This window comes from Procambarus clarkii, chromosome 28, assembly GCF_040958095.1.
Source record: "Procambarus clarkii isolate CNS0578487 chromosome 28, FALCON_Pclarkii_2.0, whole genome shotgun sequence".
Lineage (NCBI taxonomy): Eukaryota > Metazoa > Arthropoda > Malacostraca > Decapoda > Cambaridae > Procambarus > Procambarus clarkii.
In genome coordinates, this window is record NC_091177.1 from 2,800,875 (window position 1) to 2,824,669 (window position 23,795).

The window sequence follows — 23,795 nt, forward strand, 5'->3', positions numbered from 1 at the left end:
AAGTCGAAGTGTAAATAATCTCAGCAATTCCAAGAAATGATAACTTTTAAGACGCTGATTTGCATGACATTGAAAAGGACCTTCTGAAGTTTGCCAAAAACAATTGTTGACACATTAAACTGACTCGTAAATTAATTTGTGGTTGACATTTGTATTAGTTGGTACTATCAACAATGTGCGAAACCTTTATCAATTTCACTGAAGACTTTTCGTATCGACTTTCAGACAACAGAAGAAGAGCGTGGAGCAGGAACGGTAAGAGACGCCCACTCTTTCTTGTATGACTAGTTGGTGGGATGCTGGCTCTCTGATCTCACATTATACTTCTCTCATCTCTCTCCTGTCTCTCATCTTTCTTCCTCCTCTCATCTCTCTCCTATTTCTCCCCCTCTCATCTCTCATTATACTTCTCGCATCTCATCTCTCTCTCGTATCTCTCCCTCTCTCATCTCTCTCCCTCTCTCTCTCGTACCTCTCTCCCTCTCTCATCTCTCTCCCTCTCTCATCTCTCTCTCTCTCTCTTACCTCTCTCCCTCTCTCATCTCTCTCCCTCTCTCATCTCTCCCTCTCTTTCTCATCTCTCTCCCTCTCTCATTTCTCTCCCTCTCTCCCTCTCTCATCTCTCCCTCTCTCATTTCTCTCCCTCTCTCATCTCTCTCTCCCTCATCTCTCTCGTATCTCTCCCTCTCTCATCTCTCCTCTCTCTCCCTCATCTCTCTCGTATCTCTCCCTCTCTCATCTCTCCTCTCTCTCTCTCTCTCATCGCGTCCTAACAGTACAAATAACGTAGTGTATGTTAGTACTAAACCTAGCAATAACACCGCATCTTGGTAGTGGTTGTTTAATCTGACACCGATCATCATTTTAGCAAGCATGTCCTGGTGATGATGAAGCATCACCGTAGTCGTCAGGTGTGTGGCCAACACCGTAGTCGCCAGGTGTGTGTGGCCAGCACCGTAGTCGTCAGGTGTGGGCAGCACCGTAGTCGTCAGGTGTGTGTGGCCAGCACCGTAGTCGTCAGGTGTGGCCAGCACCGTAGTCGTCAGGTGTGTGTGGCCAACACCGTAGTCGCCAGGTGTGGCCAACACCGTAGTCGCCAGGTGTGGCCAACACCGTAGTCGCCAGGTGTGTGGCCAGCACCGTAGTCGCCAGGTGTGTAGCCAACACCGTAGTCGCCAGGTGTGTGGCCAACACCGTAGTCGCCAGGTGTGGCCAGCACCGTAGTCACCAGGTGTGTGGCCAACACCGTAGTCGCCAGGTGTGTGGCCAACACCGTAGTCGCCAGGTGTGGCCAACACCGTAGTCGCCAGGTGTGGCCAACACCGTAGTCGCCAGGTGTGTAGCCAACACCGTAGTCGCCAGGTGTGTGGCCAGCACAGTAGTCGCCAGCATTATTATACCATGTCGCTGAACAAAATATTTATGTAATTTCCTACATAATTGAACGTTTATGTTACAATACTTCCCGCTACCGTGTCTCTCAACAGTCAGGCTGCTTCACCTCCCACACCGTAAATAGTCTCCCCCAAGAATAAGGTGATAAAAACGTGAAATATTCCGCTCGTAGGTCGGCAAATACCACGGAGAAACCGCTAGGCCTATAGGACCATATAGCACTTGGAATATGTGAAGAAAGAGGTGGTATTATTTTTTTTTATTTACCATGGACCACAGGACTTGTGATCCTGTGGTCCTGGGTTCGATCCCAGGCGCCGGCGAGAAACAATGGGCAGAGTTTCTTTCACCCTATGCCCCTGTTACCTAGCAGTAAAATAGGTACCTGGGTGTTAGTCAGCTGTCACGGGCTGCTTCCTGGGGGTGGAGGCCTGGTCGAGGACCGGGCCGCGGGGACACTAAAAAAAAAAAGCCCCGAAATCATCTCAAGATAATCTCAAGAAAGAAGATGGAGGCCTGTAAGTGTTGATAACGGCACACTTTGAGACGTTCCACGTCCCGTGACGAGGTAGGGGGGGGGAGGGGGGGAAGGGTCACGGGACGACGAGCGGTGTGTGACAAAGAAGACCCCTCACTCAGCGTCACGACGTGTGACCTCACTCACACAGGTCCTCACGGCCGAGGGGGGCCGGGTTCTGGATTCACAATCCACAGGCAGATCTATTTTCATCTGATGCCGCTGTTCAACCTATCAGTAAACAGGTAGCCTAGTGGACCAAACTCTCACAAGTCAAGCCTGGCCTCGGGCCGGGCTTGGGGAGTAGAAGAACTCCCAGAACCCCATCAACCAGGTATCAACCAGGTACCTTGGAGTTAGGTTGAGGTCTGCATCCTGGTGAGAGAGAGAGAGAGAGAGAGGTACACATGTGAGAACTGTGACTGACGACGTGGGGGACAGGAGGCAGGTATATACCCAGATATCCCTGAGATGCTTCAGTCAAAACTTTGGCGTTGAGAATAAGTAACAGTTAGTGGCTTCTTCCAGAGTTCTAGTTTAGTCTACCGTTGGTCTCTACTTTGTTGGACCAGGGATCGAACCCCGCGCGTCTCTATGCATGTGTAGTGTGTATATATATATATATATATATATATATATATATATATATATATATATATATATATATATATATATATATATATATATATATATATATATATATATATATATATATATAATATGGGGCAGCAGGTGGGAGGGTGTAATGATCAGGGTGTAGCAGGTAGAGGGGATAGTCAGGGGCTCATGTGATTAAGGGCAACAGGTAGCAGGACGCCGCCGGAAGTCCCATTGTAGGGCCCAACATGCTCCGTTGCTCCTCTACACACCGCCCTACTCTCCCCAGGGGCGTATTACACCCCCGGGCCACCAGCGACCTTACGGCAGGGCCACATAAGGGCGAGGGTGCGAGTTTGAGTCGTCGGTCACCTCCGCCCCTCTAGACCGGACCCACTACTCTCCCCTCCCTCCTAACCATCACCCTTCAAAGCCCTCAGGATAATGGGATGTATTAATCGTTATCTAGTGTGTCGTTCTTTTTTCCCTCTCAATGGGATATCAAAACCTCTGATGATAACCGGACTGTGAATGGAGTTTAATATTATGTTTGACTAACATCCCAGTGACCCGTTTTAGGGGTCTGGGCCTCGCTTGTCCGGTGAAGGACCTGTTTATGCTGGCTCTTTATCCGGGGGTGCTGCGGCCTGCCTCGCCCCGTCTTGCTCCGTCCTGCCCCGTCCCGCCCCGTCCTGCACCCGTCATGCCCCGTCCCGCCCCGTCTTCACCGTCCCGCCCCGCCCTGTCCCGCTCCGTCCCGCCCCGTCCCGCCCGTCCCGCCCAATCCCGCCCCGTCCTGCCCCTTCCAACCCTATCAGGTCCGGTCTGTCTACCGTGTACCTCATTCCACCCTGTGGGATATACCAGCTATTAGAATACGTCCCAAAGCTTGCCTTTTATATATGCAGATATGTCAACCCGTCCTCCTAATAGAACGTCACATTTTGTACGACCAAAAACTGTCGTACTGCAAAATAGCGGCTGGCGAAATGGACATAATGTCCCGTTTTCTCTTCGAGAGTCCTCCGGTAGGTTAGGATAAGGGCACTCTAGCACGACAGTTTCTTGATGTTGGGGACGCTAGCGAGAACGGGCTGGAGATATATATATATACCATATGAAATGCTGGTGTAACCGGCTCAGTCTCCAGTAGCTGTTATTAGATTAATACTTCACTGGACAGGGAAATGTGTTGATGGAGGGAGGGAAGGTAAGGGAAGGAGGAAAGGTAAGGGAAGGAGGAAAGGTAAGGGAAGGAGGAAAGGTAAGGGAGGGAAGAGGAAGGAGGAGGCCAGAGAGGTAGGTGGGGCGGGCCGGACCACCACCGACACTGCCAAATAGAGAGTGTTTGTCCAGCACACTGTTGACACGAAAGCTGCGAAATTCCTGCGGTTATGAAAAACAACGTTTCCTCCGAGTCAACATCACGGCAAGTGTGTGTGTGTGACGGTTACGGCAGTGTGAGAGATCGCCGCCGCCGCCTCGCTCTGCGGTTACCGCCGGTGTATGGGACCGCGGGGTCCATCCTGTGGGGTATCGACAGTGCGGGTGACCACCGCCTCCTAATGTTTACCACTTCAGACCTTGCATACGACTATCGCTGGACGATTTTGACCTGAAGTTAACTGGTGAACAATTTCTTCGTTCATATTGCTACCGAGGGTCAGCTTCTTGTATAAGATTGCCGGTGATCGTATCTTGCGCGAAATCCGACTACCGGTTATCTTGAGGTTATCTTGAGTTGATTTCGGGGCTTTAGTGTCCCCGCGGCCCGGTCCTTGACCAGGCCTCCACCCCCAGGAAGCAGCCCGTGACAGCTGACTAACACCCATGTACCTATTTACTGCTAGGTAACAGGGGCATTCAGGGTGAAAGAAACTTTGCCCATTTGTTTCTGCCTCGTGCGGGAATCGAACCCGCGCCACAGAATTACGAGTCCTGCGCGCTATCCACCAGGCTACGAGGCCCGGTTAGCGATTCTTGCCGATTGCTGGGTTCACAAGCCGGGGAGATGAATTTCGTGGTCTCTCTCACCTCTACCACCCAGTCTCTCACCTCTACCTCACCTTCTCTCACCCTCTCTCACCTTCTCTCACCCCTCCCCTACCTCACCTCTACCACACCTCCGCCGGAACTCACTCATCTCTTTCCGAAGGATTTCCGTAAATTTTGACATCCGGAGAGCTGATCTCTGCATCCTTCCCCCTCCCCCTAAATATATACATGGAAGATACTGGAGGGTCAGGTACCACATTTGTACAGTAAGGTTACATACTGGAGTGAACCATATGTGAATGAAATGCAGAATAGAGCCAGTGAAGAGTAGAGGTGCCATAGGCTCAGAAAACACTGTATCGACATTGTAGCTCACGGTAATATAAGAAATATTGCTGGAACAAAATTTGAAGTCTTCAAGAAGAAACTGGATAGTTTTCTACAAGACGTGCCGGACCAATCGGGCTGTAGTGAATATGTGGACCTGAGGGGCCGCTTCAAGTAACAGCCTGTTGGATCAAGCTCTCTGGCCCCGGGCCGATTGATTGATAAAGATTAAGCTACGCAAGGAGTTGCACGGGCATGTATAGCCCGTAAGCCGGGCTTGGATACGTAGAAGATCTCCCAGAACCCTATCAGGCTCATTCCAGATCCGGGTAAGCGTTTTACACTGCCCAGGAATCGTACCCAGGACCAGATGGCGCTAATCACTACGCTACAGGCATGAAGCACGCTACCGAGACATGGAATTAAAGGAACGCCATACTGAACAAAGATACTAGAAGTTGAAGGGACGACGACGTTTCGGTCCGTCCTGAACCATTCTCAAGTCGATTCTCAATCGACTTGAGAATGGTCCAGGACGGAACGTCGTCGTCCCTTCAACTTCTAGTGTTGGTCTGGTCAACATACTTCAGCCACGTTATTGTGACTCATCGCCTGCATAAAGATACTAGAGCACGGCACGAGGCTGAGGACAAGCAAGGGCTGGAGCACGAGCCAGGGTTAGGCCGAGACATCAACCACTCAGTCGATAAATGACCCGACGAAGGGACGAGTCAGTGAAGCGCATCAATGAAAGTGATGCTGGTGATTGATTGATGAAGATTAAACCACCCAAAAGGTGGCACGGGCATGAATAGCCCGTAAGTGGTGGTGGCCCTTTTGAGCCATTACCAGTATCAAGAGATGATACTGGAGATCTGTGGAGGTGCGACTGCACCCTGCGTGACGGGAGATGTCTCCCGTGATGCTGGTGATGATGATGGAGATGCTGTATATCCTTCCGACCCGTGAAGCCGCAGCTCGCCCGCCCTCACCTGCGGCGCACGGCGATGATATTCCCGCTTGCGACACATAGCAGGATATCCGGTTAAGGGCGAGAGTAGCGTCACTTCCGCTGGTTATCTGGCTATCACACGGCACGATACCTACCCCCTACCCCCCGCACCTTTCCAAGCTGACTCTACCACCACCTGTGGTTTCCCCGACTCAAATCAACCTTTACTTTGTCAATATCATTTTTAGAGAATAATCACGTTTATAAAGGGCCAACAACACGACCGGGAGCCGGTCGGCCGAGCGGACAGCACGCTGGACTTGTGATCCTGTGGTCCTAGGTTCGATCCCAGGCGCCGGCGAGAAACAATGGGCAATCTTTCACCCTATGCCCCTGTTACCTAGCAGTAAAATAGGTACCTGGGTGTTAGTCACCTGTCACGGGCTGCTTCCTGGGGGTGGAGGCCTGGTCGAGGACCGGGCCGCGGGGACACTAAAAAGCCCCGAAATCATCTCAAGATAACTTCAAGATAACCAAGCCCTGGAGGCTATATACCACTGTCTGTGCTAAACAAAGCACAGGGTACTATCTTGAGATTATCTTGAGATGATTTCGGGGCTTAACGTCCCCGCGGGTACTAGCTATCATACAGGACGCCAATACTAGAGAAGAAGACAGCGGGCAATGTTAAACTAGTACGCATTTTGTTACTCAGGTTAGTTAACCCATTTATATCCAACGGTTGCTGATCTCGCTACGAATGACAGGCTAAAATCCGGGTAAGGAATTGGCTTCTGGGAGAGGCACGATTCGCCGCTTTCCGGGAACACGACAACGCCCACATGCCCGGGATCACGACAACACCCACATGCCCGGGATCACGACAACACCCACATGCCCCGGGAACACGACAACACCCACATGCCCGGGAACACGACAACACCCACATGCCCGGGAACACGACAACACCCACATGCCCCGGGATCACGACAACACCCACATGCCCGGGAACACGACAACACCCACATGCCCCGGGAACACGGCAACACCCACATGCCCGGGATCACGACAACACCCACATGCCCCGGGAACACGACAACACCCACATGCCCGGGATCACGACAACACCCACATGCCCCGGGAACACGACAACACCCACATGCCCGGGATCACGACAACACCCACATGCCCGGGAACACGACAACACCCACATGCCCCGGGAACACGACAACACCCACATGCCCCGGGAACACGACAACACCCACATGCCCCGGGAACACGACAACACCCACATGCCCGGGAACACGACAACACCCACATGCCCGGGAACACGACAACACCCACATGCCCGGGAACACGACAACACCCACATGCCCGGGAACACGACAACACCCACATGCCCCGGGAACACGACAACACCCACATGCCCGGGAACACGACAACACCCACATGCCCGGGAACACGACAACACCCACATGCCCGGGAACACGACAACACCCACATGCCCCGGGAACGCGACAACACCCACATGCCCCGGGAACACGACAACACCCACATGCCCCGGGAACACGACAACACCCACATGCCCCGGGAACACGGCAACACCCACATGCCGGGAACACGGCAACACCCACGTGCCCCGGGAACACGACAACACCCACATGCCCGGGAACACGGCAACACCCACGTGCCCCGGGAACACGGCAACACCCACATGCCCGGGAACGCGACAACACCCACATGCCCCGGGAACGCGACAACACCCACATGCCCGGGAACACGACAAACCTCGAACGTTTAATATTTTTAGCTATTTACAAACAACGTCGAAACCCTCTAGTTAGTGTATATACTGTATTACAGTGTAATATAGTAATTATATAGTGTATATAGTAATTGAAATGAAGATCATCTTTTCAACAGAGTTTGAACTAGACAAACTTCGCTGGGATTTATCAGTCAGCGAGTCAAAATTTACTGCGGTGACTGTACTAGTTATGAGCTGGGTTTTGTTAATAATGACATTGTTATCACTCATAATACTAATAATAAACATAATACAAGCATTATTATTTTTTATCATTATAATTTTTACACGTCACTTGTTAGGCTATTGGCAGCGACCCGAGGCAGTGCGGGTCTTGTCTTCACTTCTATATTATTTTTTGTGTTTATCTGTTAAAATGTACAAACTTGTACATTTTTGTACGTTTAATGTGCACACGTTACATTTGACAGGTACATTCTAGCACAGCCATTGACAAAGATGGTTCGTAACTACAATTTGGTGGCTTCAATTGCAGTGTTGAAATTGCACAGCCTCGTTCAAGGGAACACCTGTACTGTAGTCGCTTTTTTTGCAACGCTTGTTACTATGGTACAAGTACACTATAGTACCAAGTGCTATAGTGGTACTCGCTTCCAATTATACATTTTGTGGATTTTGTAAAATACAAAAAAATGTGTGAAGAACCTCGATGTTACAGCATTGAGTCTGATGGATTCAGTTCATGATGCGTCTTGGATTTTGTCTTAACCCTGGAAACACAAACCGAAACTGTCTCTATTTTCCGCTTGTTACAATTTGTAATATAGTTGTTACATCTTGGCTTAACGTGTTTATGACAGAACGTTGTTACAACTTGCTATATTGGTTGTTATAACTGGTTAGGAGGTGTTAAAACTTATTCGAACGTTGTACCAACGTCGTAGTTTCGGTGTGTGTTTGGCGGGAATAACTTGAAGACCACAGACATTAACCCGATATTAGTAGCAAGTACTCTGGATGCATCTAATTTAGGAGTTATAGAGAGTGATAGGCCCCTCATGTAATTATAGGAGTGATAATGTTAACATTTCATATTCAAAATCACACTCACACTTGGAGTTAAATCTTAACTACAGGAGCACAAGCACACAGGAACAGCGTCACCTAACAGGATTCCAAATGACGATGATATTAATTATTATAATTAATTATTATACAAATAATAGTGTAAAGCTGTGTTGCGCGTTAACGTGTTGAAGAGGGACCGCCCTCTTGACCTTCTCTCGTAGTGGGTGCCAAGCCTGGGCGGTATGTGGGCAGGATAATGCCAACGAACCATGCACTCGAAGGACGAAAATTAGGAGCCGAAAGCATGTACGCGTTGCCCTTCATGTCCGGTCATCTGTTAGAGCCTTGTGGCGCGTGCAGCAGTTTATGTATCACTCGACGGTCCCAAGTTAAAGAAAACATCCGGTGGGATGGTCCATATGCTTACAACAGTCATTGTATTCTGCAGGGGGGAGGGGGTGCCGCTTCATGGGGGGAGGGGGGTGCCGCTTCATGGAGGGGGTGCCGCTTCATGTAGGGGGTGCCGCTTCAGCGAGGAGTTGCCCTTCAAGGGGGAGGGGGTCACTTTATGGAAGGGGGTACCATTTCAACAAAGGGGTACCTACCCTCTTTCAGGGAGAGTGCTACGACGGAAAATAAAAGTACCACTTCAAAACTGATGCCATGTAGGGAACGCGTGCCACTTCGGATATGCAAATCTGTCTTGTTTTCCTTATATGAACGTAATGTTTTTATATGAGGGCATTGAGCTGTGAAGTCATTACAGTATTATTACACTGACGCTCGGTGGTAGAGAGAGAGTACATATTTCCAGCCGAGAGATGAGCCCGTGTTACAATGTGTAATGTTGAGGCATTTCCGCCGTTATCTCTGCTGTTAGGTCGGTGGTTCCAAATTTTGAAGTGGTGGAGAGACTCTAAGTTGACCGAGTCCAGAGTCCGAGTACCCTACAACCAAGCTCTCTCATCATGTACTGTAGTAGACTCGTGCAAGATAATGCCAGATGGTAATTAATTCCCACTGTCATTTGTTTGCGTGGGAATTATTCCATCGTAAATAATTCCTCATTGCCAGTTGCTTGCTATTAAGTTAGACACAACTGTTATAGTTGCTACATTTCAGTTTCTATTTATTGTACAATTATTCACTAATTTACTTAAAAACCTGATTGATCTTAATGAATTTACATTCTCATTCTAAGTGAGTTTGGCTTGACCCAGAAATAAATAAGTAGCAAAAGAAGGCACCAAATTAGGAGGTGTTTTTAACACCTTTCCTCACATTTATAAACGCAATGAGCTACTGACTCATTGGATTTTGCCGCTCTTCTCAACCTTAATAATCTCCCCTCCCCTCCCCATCTTTGTACCTGTATTCCCCATCTTTGTACCTGTATTCCCCATCTTTGTACCTGTATTCGCCTCCTTACCTATCACAACCTCGCCTGTAATGCATCCTAATATTTGACTGACCTAGACCTGTACCTCGCACATTTGCTTAGCCTCATCTTTCCTCTGGATCATTCTAACCAGCTTAATTACAATTACAAGTTAATAATAATTAATTGTTGGTCAAATAAAATCGTTACAAGTCAAGGATAAATCAGATGTGGCGAACACCTCAGAAAACATTATTATATTGGAGGAAAATACTGGAGGACTCCGCCAGAGGGCAGCATTGTGCGGCCTCCGCCGTCTCCTCTGCCAAACGCACGAGTAATGGGGAGTATGGATTATAAGAGAAAAAGTGAGATTATGTTAAGATTACGGGGCTAGTCATGCCCGTGCCACCTCTTGGGTGGCTTAATCTTCATCAATCAATCAACCATGTTTAGAGTCATTATGGAGCATGCTTACACCTACTCATGCGGCTCACAATCACAGTGTGAACTTGAGACCGAATCTCTAAAATATTACTGTTCTCAAACTTTATTCAGAAAGTTTTACATTAGATTGTAAAATCTAATGTAAACATTTATAAAAGTTGAAATAATTCCGTCCCCCCCAAAAAAAAAAGTTTTCTTTGAATATGTTTTACAACGATTTTGTTATGCATTATGTTGTAATTCAAAGTATTTAAATTACAATATTATATATAGCCTATGCAAGTGACAATAATTTGATGCTAGTTTTTGTGTAAGGAGTTTATGTAGTCGTGTACCGGTGCGGTCCAGCCACAACTGTGATGATTTATACGTCACTCATAGATTCAGAAGCTCTATCTGTATCTAGAAATATATATTTATCTTAGGAATTTATAAAATAGAAAAAATAAAATTAAAATTTTCTAGACAATTTGTAGGCTAAAATTATTGTGACCCCTATGGTCAAAAGTGGCTCCTGTATGGCCTATTAAAACTACAACAGCTGGTAATGTAGTAAACAATATCACTAATACAAATAAATACAAGGACTAGAGTAACAATATTCACAAAACTGCCAGAAATAGGGCTTATAAATGGGTGGAAATTGGCTTTGGGGGGAATTTACAGTAAACCAAAGCAAAGAAGAGGTCTGGAATTGTCTCGACTCTGGGTGACCCAGCCGGTTATCCCGTATAGAAAGTTGAAAGGTCTTTCAGTCTGTCAGGGGAAAGCCATGCCAGTCACGAAAGACTTCTCCCAGTGGCGGCTTGTGATTGGTCGAGACGAAAAAATGGTATGGGGGGATGAACAAAAAAGACTGACATTACAACAGAAATTGAGAGATGTGTTTAGTGCTTGTTTGTTTGTGTCCTCTGGCCGCCTATGTTATTGTAATTGATCATTAACGACCGTTTCACCATTATTATAAGCTTTATCAATAATCCTGATCATCACTGTCAGCTCCATTATTTACCAGTCTCTACAAGACCATCATTATTCATATTATATCCATGATAATACAAGCTACCGTGCCAAATGTCGTTAATATTATTATTATTATTATTATCACCTTTAGGTTCATCTACAATTGTGCAGCTACCCTAGACTATATGAAGGGAGGATAATGGCTGTTACAGAACTCTACGGGGGCGCCAGCTCTCTATATAGAGAAAACGCCATCTATTGGATTTGATTACTATGGCAACCTCTGGCTGGCAGGATTAATTTTTTGGGGAAGGTGGAGGTGAGAGAATGTGTCGGGGAGGTGAGAGAGAGGGCGCTGGGTGGTGACTGGAGGCGGCGGAGGGAAGGAGGCACATGCGCTCTTTGGCAGCCAGAGGTCGGTGCCTTACACGATAGTTTCCCTTTAATTGTCTGTGAATTGGGTTAGTATCATAATGTTTGGAGCTTGACCTTTGACCTCCCGCCCCGGCCTGACCTCGGCGGAGGAGCGCAGCTTCTGGCGAGATGCCGTCGCCGCCGCCGCACGTCGTTACTGCGCCGTCGCGACGCTCATCTCCGTTGCTCCGTTCTCCGCCGCCGCGGCGCTCGTGGGGTGTTCCAGTTCGTGTCACGACAGGGCGCCTGGTTCATCACAGGTCACGACCTGGTGGAGACCATAAACCCAGGTCACATCGCGATCCCTGGAAAATGTCTCTGGTACGGCCCAGCTATCATAGCAGGTCACGACGGGTACAAGGCACCGTAATTTTTTTTTTTAGTCCCGCATACTTTGACAAAAAAGATTATCTGAAGCACTGATAGTAGATATCGGGAAATGTAGTAGAACATTATATTTTACCAAGAGGCAAATGTATCACAATATATTCAATTTGGAACCTTCACGATTTTCAGTTATTTTTATAGTAATATCAAATAAATGGAGAAGTAAAAGTAATGTTTTCTATCGTTATAGCTTGATTACTTAGGTGTGACCATGATTGTTGATGATTAGTGTCTCCCTTCCCCGTGTGGGCCTGTTGCTGCTTCACCTGGCACCTGGTATTGTGTTATTTCACACGAGCTTCACGTTCCTTCATCTATCTTGTTTATCCATCATTTAAAATATCCAATCATACAGTTGGGTCGAGCCTGGCCCCAGGTCGGGCTCGGGGAGTAGAAAAACTCCCCAAACCCTCTCCAGGTATGCTCCAGGTATGGATATTCCGCGTCTCGTCTGATCCAGCTTTGCTCTCTGCCTGCAGCTCTGTGACTTACCTCTGTCCCAGCATTCGCCACGACTTATATAGTTCTGGTCTAATAATGCTTGATTTTTGCTCATCTTGGGCACGACGTCGTCCTCCTCCTGTAGGATCTCGTAAGGTTATCACAGGATTTTATTGCCTCGACTAGCTTACTAGACTTTAGGTATCTTCCCAAGCAACAGCTTCCTTGCTTTCTCCCAAGTAGCAGCTTACAAACCTTGCCTAGCTCACACACACTGTTGTCACCTCGAGCGGCTTAAATCAATCAGTAAATGGACTCTACCAGCAGCAGCAGCAGCAGCCGCCTCCGGCTACTCCTTGTTCCGAAGATGTGATTGTCTCAAGAGGACGAAAGAAAAGGATTCCGATTCAAGTTTCATTGTGCAAGTGGGATGGAATTCTCAATCTCCGCTAGAACACTTATTTTACAAAAGTTGTAATATTGAAAAGAGTCACGCTCGCTCGCTCGCTCGCGGTGTGCAGATGACGTCTTCAGCCCGTCTTCCAAGGCGTCCAGGTTACTTTGTAGGGTCATATTACCCGGGTGTTTGGGCCGGATGTGTTTGGCATACATATATTTATATTTATACTGTATGTATTTTTACGTATTGTTGGTTTGGATGTGCAAGAGAACTTTGAAATTAAATTTTTTTTTAATACCGGGAGAAAAAACAAAAAAGCCAGTTCCCAGCAGTTAGGCTTTCTACGCAGCATAAACTGATGAGCGAAAAATAAAGTGATGAAGGTGCTAATCAAAAATAATTTTATCATTGTTCGTCAGCTTAACTTAAGTATCACCAGAAAAAATAGTCCCCGAAGAGCTTCAAAAGTTGGCAGGTAAACCTTTTATCAGGTTTTTGTCCTTGAGACATTATTGTCCAAATTATCTTTGCGTCTGGGTTGCTTCGAAGGCAGCTTGCGACGTAAGCTGTCTTGTTCCTGGAGCAAGTTCAAGCTGTCCTCTTCCATACCTTGTTCCTGGAGCATACCTAGAGAGGGTTTCGAAAGTTTTTCTACTCTCCGAGCCCGGCTTGAGGCCAGGTTCGACTTGTGATAACTTAGTCCAACAGGCTGGAGCGGTCCACATATCCACTACAGTCTGGTTGTGTCAGCCTCGGGTTATTCCGAGGGTATCCTCACCTCTCGACGTCGCAGGTTGTGGTGGCAGCGTCGGGCTCATGGTGTCGATCAGCCTGCCTCCCTAGTGGTGCCTCTGGTGCCTCTTACCTGGCGAAGGTCCCTCGTATCAGGACTCTGAAACCACTCGCCGTTTCTACCATACTCGCAGAGAACGCATCCTATCATTTCTGTAAATTATTGCCACGACTTAACATAGTCATTTCTTCAGTAATAACAAATTATAATATGCATAACAATTGAATCTCTGAGCTAATGCACATTGTGAGTGTTGCCCTCTCAGCAAATTACGAGTGCCTTTTTGCTGACTTACAAATAAAAACTCTTAAGCATATCGCAAATCATCCGTTCTTAACAATTGAATTATAGCTTTGATGTGAGCCTGTGACGGTTGGCAGCCTTTCGTGGAGATGTACCCTGCGGTGACCTGCTTCCGCTAGTTAACGGCTGAGAGTGTTAGACAAAAAGCTTCAAATGTTCTGACTATATCTTTGCTTTTCTGTTGTCACCAAGTTAAAATACGGGTGCAATATAGGGAAGACTTTATGAAATAAGTGCGTGCGAGCTGGTACCTTTGGAGAGTGGCTGCCGGCACAATACCCCTCACAGGTCAAGGGTCGTAACCCAATTAGCAGATTAGAAAATGCACAGGTCGCGGGGTCGAAGTGGCAACGAAACGACTGGGAAGTAGGTTCTTCTTGTACTCACCTGCCGCCATTACTGCTGGGAAGAGGCCAAGAGGCCCATAACCCACACTCGTACCCACGACCCCAGTATCGCCTTTGTGCCGGAGGCTCACAAGAGCTGGAATTAACATTAAGTTGATTAGGGCTTTGGCTCTTGAAATGTGAGGGGGGTTTTAGTGGAGGACTGCGCAGGAGTGAGGGACTAGAAGCGATGCCAGTCGAGTTCCAGCGCCATCCTGGAGTAGCTGGTAGTGGATGGCCCTCTGGAACGTCGACTACCACTTCACATTTCTGCCTAGTGTTAACTTTAGTTACACTTACAGATATTCCAGAATAAATTGTCAAAGCCATGTTTTTCGCGAGTTCCTGGTTTTAATGTGATCGTAAGCGACATACAACAACGCACGAAGAGACCTTTTGCTGCAGAGAACGCCGACCAACAATCTCACTGGTGCAATACTTCAAGTCTTGTAGTGTAAGCAACCAGGAACATGGTATGCTGGACGCTGTATGGTGTAAAGCCTCAATTGCGACATACGTACAGTAAGTTATTCACTACATTATTGCTTTAGGGTTGTAGAGAGCGAATCCAGCGGGAGTTTTATGGATAGCGAGAGTAAACTTTCATAGATTGTTGTTTACATTTGATTACATTCAAGGAAAAATAGTCGCTAGTTCTATAATGCGACGCTGATGCGTTGTGCATAATTGTTTATGCGCACAACGCAAGAAGCTAGACATGCGCGTTTAAATAAGCCAACACTGTCTTCCAAGGAAATATTTTTTTCGCCGATTTACTGAGTTTTATTTACATAAATAATTACATATTTATTATAACTTAAATATCATCTAACGTTACATAATATATTGTCTTAATTATGTAAATTTAAATGTAAACAGGTCTGTCTCGGAATTTTATATGTAATTTGACAGACTTTTGGAATTTGTAAGTATAATCTACCTTAAGACTTATGAAAGAAAGGTTACAATAGCAATTTTGCTAGCACCACCACAATGTTTAGTCGATATTTATTGTCTTGACACTGTCAAGTACATCTGCGCAGGGGCGCCTGACAGCTGGGTGGACAGCGCTTCGGATTCGTAGTCCTGAGGTTTCGGGTTCGATCCCCGGTGGAGGCGGAGACAGATGGGCAAAATGTTTCTTTCATCCTGATGCCCCTGTTACCCAGCAGTAAATATGTATCTGGGAATTAGTCAGCTGCTCATAGCCTTCCCGGTTTGGTGCCATCTTTTGATAATTACTTAGTCAGCTGCTACGGGATGCTTCCTGGGGGGAGGGGGGGGGGGTGTAACAAAAAGGAGGCCTGGATCGGGCCGCGGGAACGCTAAGCCCCGAAATCATCTCAAGATAACCACAAGATAGGCTTAAGATTGCGCTTGCAATCTTAAGCTTAATTAACTATAATAGGTCTTGGAACTGTTTGGTCGTTACCGCCTTCCTCGGGCCCTCGGCAAAAATTAATTTTACAAAAGTAATTTTACAAAAGAAACACAAAAGTGTTTCTTTCTGGGGTTTGGGGGAGGTACTGTCCATATATTTTACTCTATATACCATTATTACCATTACTATTATTTTACTTTACTATATACCATTCATAATAGCTACATGTACTATCATTTTTTGGAGGATGGATTGACTTAAGTATATACCTGCAAATGTAGTTACTTTTCTTTGAACATGGATAATTTGACAAACTGTACGATATTTCAAATTTAATTTTTGTCTTAATCAAGTATGAATGTTTTCTATACTTGATGTATGGAGTGGGTGGGTTATGGAACGGCTGGTGTAGGGAAAAGGTGGTAATGTAGTAGGGGAATGGGTAGTGTAGGGGGTAATGGGTGGGCGAGTGGGATATAGGTAGGGTGTAAGAGGGAATGGGGGTTGTAGGAGGGAGGAGGGCCATTTAGAGGGATGGGTGTAGGAGTTACATAGGTGCAAGGGGGATAGTGATGAGGTATAGTGGCTGTTGTAGAGAGCATGATGAGTGGGTGTTGCATAGGTGCAAGTGCCTGAAGCAGTGAAGTTGTGTGTATCTGCAATGTAACCCTGTGACCCTCCTGTGCGTCATACCTGTGAACACCCCCCCCCCTCCCCCCATCCGGATGCGTCACCTCTTGCCATTTTGAGGATTTCTTAAAAAGTAATATCTTTATAATGTCATGCAACTTTTCCTTAAAATGCATTCAAACATTTTCTACCACTTCGTTTCAAAAGTTTCTAATGAAATGAATGTCGTCTGTCCTAACATGCCCACATGGGGAGGGATTGTGTTACCTGTATAGGGTCTCGGGAGGTCTTCTACGCCACGAGTCCAGCCTGAGGTCAGACTCGACTTGTGATAACTTGGTACAACAGGCTGTTGCTAGCAGCAACCCATAAGCTCATGTATCCACTACAGCCTGGCTGGTCCGGTACTTCCTGCAAGAAATCAAGCTCCAAGGATTTCAATATATAGGCAAGACCTCTCAAGATATCTGATACAGCACACAACTGACAAGGTGTTACAACCAGAAAATCACCAGTGATATCCTGATGAACAAAGAAATAACTGAGGGATACAACAACAAAAATATTAACCAAATATTGGTTAATATATAGAGAGACCAAACTCTCACAAGACAAGCCTGGCCTCGGTGCCGGGCTTGGGGAGTAGAAGAACTCCCAGAACCCCATCATCGACATCGACTCCCAGAACCCCAAGGCATCGACTGAGTAATACTTCAACCTTACCCTACACAGTTATTTACAATACTGTTGTTTCATTTCATTTGTATCTACCTGGTTGATACCTGGTTGATGGGGTTCTGGGAGTTCTTCTACTCCCCAAGCCCGGCCCGAGGCCAGGCTTGACTTGTGAGAGTTTGGTCCACTAGGCTGGTGCTTGGAGCGGCCCTCCAGGCCCACATACCCACCACAGCCCGGTTGGTCCGGCACTCCTTGGAGGAATAAATCTAGTTTCCTCTTGAAGAATCTACTTACCTTTTGCCTCTTAAGATATTGAAAGCTTCGATGAAATGCATCATTCAGTGTCCAGCCAATACAGTTGTAAAATAACATTTAAAGAGTTAATTTTCAACTTCCAAGTGAAGAACGTAGAAATAGATCAACGATTCGAACATAAATCATCAAGGACACTTTTGGTTACTCTCAATAATTTAATTACTACGCCCTCAACACATCCACTCACCCTACATACATGTGTGCACCCTATACATATGTGCGCGCCCATTACACCACACAAACGGCAGAATTGATAAAGAGAAATTGCTTGATAAATCAAGCATGCAACACCATAGAACAAGATGACAGATTTGACAGACAGATGGAATGCTGCAACATCAAGAATAAGATGACAGATTTAAACTAAAAAAATCAAATTGCAGAATTTTTTTTCTTTGCAAACAGAGTGAACAAGTGAAAAGACAGTGGATGCCAACATTGTCACTAGTGGTTTCAAAGCATCATGCGACAGGGTACTGGGAAAATTGGGACACCACGAACATAGCTCTCATCATTTGACTACACTAAAGTAATTATACACTCTGTGCCAGAGTACACTAATATGTATTCTTGATCCGTACTGTACCTCTATTAAAATCATATTCTTAGAATACTGTTAAAGTGCTGAAAATTGTTCATTAAATAGCCACTTTGATACTCAACATAAATTAAAGAATTAACTTTCCTGTCAACATTGGTAGGAAGTTTTATTTTGGAGGTGCTGCTGTATTACTCTTTACATTACCCTATTCGTATCTTGAAATGTGCCAACCCAGTTACATTCATTGCCTTCCATGTGAACACACAATATTTAGTTATTACTAATGTAAGAGCTATATGAACTTAGTTATTGCCAAGAAAATTAAGATTTTTTTTTTTTTTACAGGTGGCTATCCAAGTGCAGAAAGCATGGGTGCGGTGAGCGAGCCCCCATCAGAGGGTTCCCCGGGAGGATTCGTACCCCAACCTTACACCGAAGCTGACCCAGAGCCCTACCACACACTGCCTGATTCCCATCACCCTGCTGTCCACTACCTCGACCCATCTGCACATGACTTTTACAGTCTCCATGACAAGTATCGGTTGTCCTACTTCAAGTACCCACAGCCCACAGCCACCCACAGGTATACACATGAGTACCCTGATGGTTATTCAACGCCGCACTACGACCCACAGTTCCAGACAGTACCACAAGCGCTACCAGAGCCATGGGCGACAGCAGCTGCGCAGGGACATGACCTCTCGCAGATCAACAGTGGTGTTGGGGGCCCCAATTTAGCTCACTATCTACCAACTCGTGCTGATGTTGCTACCCCGGACACTAAGCCTCCCCCTGGCCTCCTTGGCCCTAGTTCTGCGGCGCTGGGGTACCAAACTGGTAATGGTGGTCCCTGTTTCACTGGCTCTGGACCTATCCAGTTGTGGCAGTTCCTCTTGGAGCTGCTTACAGACAAGAAACAGCAGCAACACATCTCTTGGACAGGTGATGGCTGGGAGTTCAAATTAACAGACCCAGATGAGGTTGCGCGACTCTGGGGCATGAGGAAGAACAAGCCTAAGATGAACTATGAGAAGTTGTCCCGAGGTCTGCGGTATTATTATGACAAGAACATAATTCACAAGACAGCTGGCAAGCGATATGTTTACCGATTTGTCTGTGACCTCCAGTCACTACTTGGGTAAGTCTAGTAAAATTGTTCCCCCTTGATATTTTATTTATGATACTAATTACTATACAGTACTGTATATAGATGGCATTGTTGAACTTTGTATTTTAGAAGATATTGTAAGAGTATTGTGTGTTAAGATCAAGTTTTTCTTGTGCTGTCCTGTTATAAAACTAATTCTAATTAACATAAATCACTGAGGAAATGTAAAAAAAAAAATAAAAAAAAAAAATAAATTAATATTTGTCTCGTCTTGCAGTTACTCGCCGGAGGAACTCCATGCAATGGTTGATCTCAAACCCGAGAAGAAGGATGATGATTGAAGTGTGACTCAAACTGTCGACCTCTTCCCTTCCCCAGAGTTATAGTGCAGAGCAGGTCAGGCAGGGTGGGGTCAGAGATCCCATAACCTTTATTTCTTGGGACTTGCTTCCTTATAGTTATCAGAGACATTTTGTTCTGTGCTGCTGCTGGGTGCTTCTTAGCCAGATCTATTCTTCAATAAAATCAATACAGTACCAACAGCAAATTTGCCGCCTGCCGACATTGTTGGTTAGCCAAACATTCACATATAACTTTGTTAAAAGGCTGTATCTGCATTTTTATCGACAACATGTTCCACAGTTAATGTGGAATTTTTTTAATAGTTTTATTTTTGTAAATACAGTATGCCATTTGTCGGGCATTTAGACTAGATTTTATGTTTGTATAGTCAGATGTGTGGAGGATGCTGCCCAGTCCATGTTGGTGTGCTTGTGTTGTGTGCACACCTTGTACCTGTGCAGAGGTGTTTCTGTGCACAGCCACTGTTGTGCACAGTTATTGTCTGTGCTCAGCTGCTGTGTGCAAAATTCATGTAAACAGCCAATTGTACCTGTACTTGTTCTGTGCACAAGACCTGACTGTAATATTAATTATTTTAAGTTATGGACGTAGTGATTCATGGAGATGACTATAAAGAGTGCTTTCAAAACTACAAGTGCTATGTATTAGTGTCAAAATAGTAGGTGTCACAAATTGGAGTGGCCATTTTTTATTTTTGCATATATGATCGATATATATATAGCCCTTAGCTTGCTGTCACTAACTTTCAAAAAATATATATAAAAAAAGTTCCCCAGCAGTATCAAAGGTGGCAAAGCAGGGTCCAAGAAGTCACCAAAATGTGATAAGGGCTTTGAATTGTCATAGAAATCAAGAGTCAGTACCACTGGTGTGACTGCCTTTTACTGCTGCTCGACTAAATAGCGATCTTCCATCGTGCCTTCTTTATCCCAATGGTCTTTCTGAGGACTAAACAATTTGCGGTAGATGCATGGGAACCAAGCACTTACTGAGGCTTCCCTGAGGGGGCCATGCACTTCACTGAGGTCTCTTAAATGTACCAGCTGCTTCACACCAACGAGGTCTTCTTAAGTACTGTACTGTATACTAGTTTAACCACAAGTGCATTCCCCAAAGATATAAACGGCTTCAATAGCAATGCTTCCAGTGGTATGATCCTCTAAGAGGGACAAACAACCTCACCACTGTGGTCCCTTACACGAGCTCCTCGGGGCTATAAACTATTTTACTTGTTAGGTTCTCAGGGGGTACCAGTTTTTTCACTAGTGTACTTCTTACTAGACATTGTACCTGCATAAAAAGCCAGATGCTTGTGGTACTAAGGGCAAATCTTGAAAATAAAAATGTGATGTTACTTCTAAACTTTAATTCCAGGTCACAATACACAGACTGTGATGTAGTAGGAAAGCAAATCCATAAAATCAGTATTTGTGTACTATTTTATCAAGAATTTTATTTTGTATAGAAAAACTTTACAATTCTCCATGATTCTTGCAACTGGAGGTAATGGTGTTTTGTTGTTTGTTGTGATAACTTGTTGAAAATATTGACTGTTGGATTTTATCTTCTGAAATATGACAATCAAATTGGATATCCTCATTGTAATGTTCTAATCACTCATGACCTTAAAAACAATGACAAATACCAAAAAGAAATATGTTATTTACAAAGACTTACAAGGACATAACTGCTCCTACCACAACCATAATTCTTCCAGCCATCCTCGGTTAGAACTTCAAACTTCCAGTCTTCCTTAGCTTATACAAGTTCAAATTTACAACCATCTTTGGCATATAAAAAGCTCAAACTTTAAGCTATCTCAGCACAGAAGTTCAAACTTCTAGTTACCTGTGGCATAAAGTTCTGTAGAATTTTAGTCATTAACTGCAAATTTAAGCTGAGCTTACAACCGTCACCAGTGATTTCTGCCGTAATTTCCGCCCACACTTTACAGGAGCCGTCCTATCTCATGCCTAATAGACATACGTGCCAAGCCCACAGATGGGTGCCACTACTCACTCTTTCATAGACCTGATGCTATCTGATTTCACCCTTGTGACAATTTCAGTGGTACCTTCGACATGCAGTTTTCAGGCTGAAAACCTGTTGCAAAGTAATGTATATTAAGAAATAAAAACTTCCTTACGGGCTTCCAGCCTTTTAAAAAACATCATAGCCTTGGTGCTCAAGTAGAGTGTTGATAGTTGTAAAACCAGCATAATGGCTGATGATAACTGTTGGTCTAGTTAGCCTGAAATTAGCTTTTAGCCACATAAAACTTTATTACTGATCCAGTTCATTATTTGCCTTTGGCTGTAGAGTTTGTTTTATAAAATAATAACAGCAAGTTGCAATGCCATGGCTGAAACCAATAAATGCTAAACTCGCACATAGATGTGAATGGGTGATAAAGTCTTGGTTCTAAACTATTGAGAGTTTTGAACACACACATGGGCCCAATTGACCTAAAACTTTATTAACATTTCATGTCTGATGTATGAGCTTAGTTTTTAAGTAATGACAGAAGACAGCTGTTTAATTTCAAGTCATTACCAGTGCCCAATGTGCATGGTTTCAAAGGATATCTGAGAGGTCAGTAGATTGTCCAGTGAACAGTTATTTTACCAAATAAATCAAGTGCTAATGAACTTGAATGTATGTTTGTAAGGACACATGTGCATATTTAACATACATGTTATATCTAATAGCCAGAACTGAATAACTAGGCTAGGACCAATTTGCTTGTTAGGCAACTGTATTTTCTTGCATATCTGCACAAATTAGTCAATACATTTTAATTGACATTGCTGTATAATAATTACTAATTTATTTAGGCCTAGTTTTATTTACGTTAGGCACCAGAGTTAAAGAATACTAGGCATATTTAGGTTAGGCCAGGTTTGCTAAGTTAGTTTTAGTTTAAATTTAAATGTTTGCATATCTTGTTTTTTTTAAAGATTATATCTATAAATACGTGTATATAAATTAAAATGTTTGATAAAGGAAAATTTTAATAAATTCAGCTTTTTAGGCAACTCTGGCTATTAGATATGACATTCAGTATATATATTTATATACACTGTATATATATTTATATATACCATATCTATATATATACAGTATAAATTATATACAGTATATACATAGACACACACACACATACACATAGTATATAAAAGGTGTGTAGTTGCAGATTACAAAACAATGTAGAACTGCAAGATAAACCTTGTATATGATTTACTATGTTTGATGCTTGGTTGTTGAGAAAGTGATGCCCTAGAGCAGCATCGGTGTGATGACTGCACTGAGGAGCCGAGGATTCTGCCGCAAGATGCCCCATGAGACTAGCTAGCTCCAGCAATATTTTAGTAGCCTCAATACCTGATCCAGGTGCTTCTCAGTTTATTGAATGGGATTTTGATTCGGCTGCCATTAATATTTATATTCAGATTATTTACATGTAAATACTGTAGTTACAATACGGCTTGGTTTTAATACTGTGTTTGCGATAACTCGATTCATGGCTCTAATTAAATTATTTTGTTTGTGTATTAAAATTAAATAAACTGTTAAGTTGGAGGTATAAAATGCTTGAAGGCATTAGTTATTTTCATATTGATCTTGCTTTTAAGAATCCCTATCAGCTGTATTTTAAAGGTAATAATATCTTTTTTTGTTATACTTAAAAGCATTTATAAATTAGCTACAAAACAAGATACAATTGCCTTGAATAACCAGCTACAATGATGCCAAAAATTTGTGTGCATCATTATTTATGGCCAAATTTATTAATATTTATTTTCACTTGTTTCCTTTGTATTCTGGACTTGATGATGTGTACATAGTTATGTTTTGTCTCTAGTTTTAGACTTATGAATGTTGAAGCTAAGATGAATGTTGGTCATACATTTCCAAAGTATGTAATTATAATTTCATGCTTTAAGCTCTAGTTGTAATGCTAATATACTTATAAGTTCAGAATTTGCTCTAATGATTTTTTTTACAAATTATTATTCTGGTCTCTAATTTGAATATATATACCTGATATAAATTAAATTAATTACAATAGATATTTTCGAGAATTTTGATGTGAGCTATATTTTGACAAGCCATATTGGTTCTTGTGATAAGCTCAATATTGTTGAAGATGCAGAATCTCAAAAAATGGGCTTCAAGTTTTTACCAAAATTCCCATGGCTGTTGTATATACAGGATGTGTAAAAAGCTAAAAATAAAAGAATGATTGTA

At 44.3% G+C, this 23,795-nt stretch overlaps 1 protein-coding gene across 1 annotated transcript; it reads left to right on the forward strand.

Annotated features, from left to right (window-relative positions):
* Window positions 1-225: 225 nt before the first annotated feature.
* Window positions 226-23,795, forward strand: LOC123755035 (protein C-ets-1; the record flags this gene model as incomplete). The annotated part of the gene is given in 3 exon segments (XM_069332776.1): window positions 226-255; window positions 18,422-19,214; window positions 19,462-23,795. Coding segments are annotated over 3 exon segments (887 nt in total), but the record flags the coding sequence as incomplete, so codon positions are not given.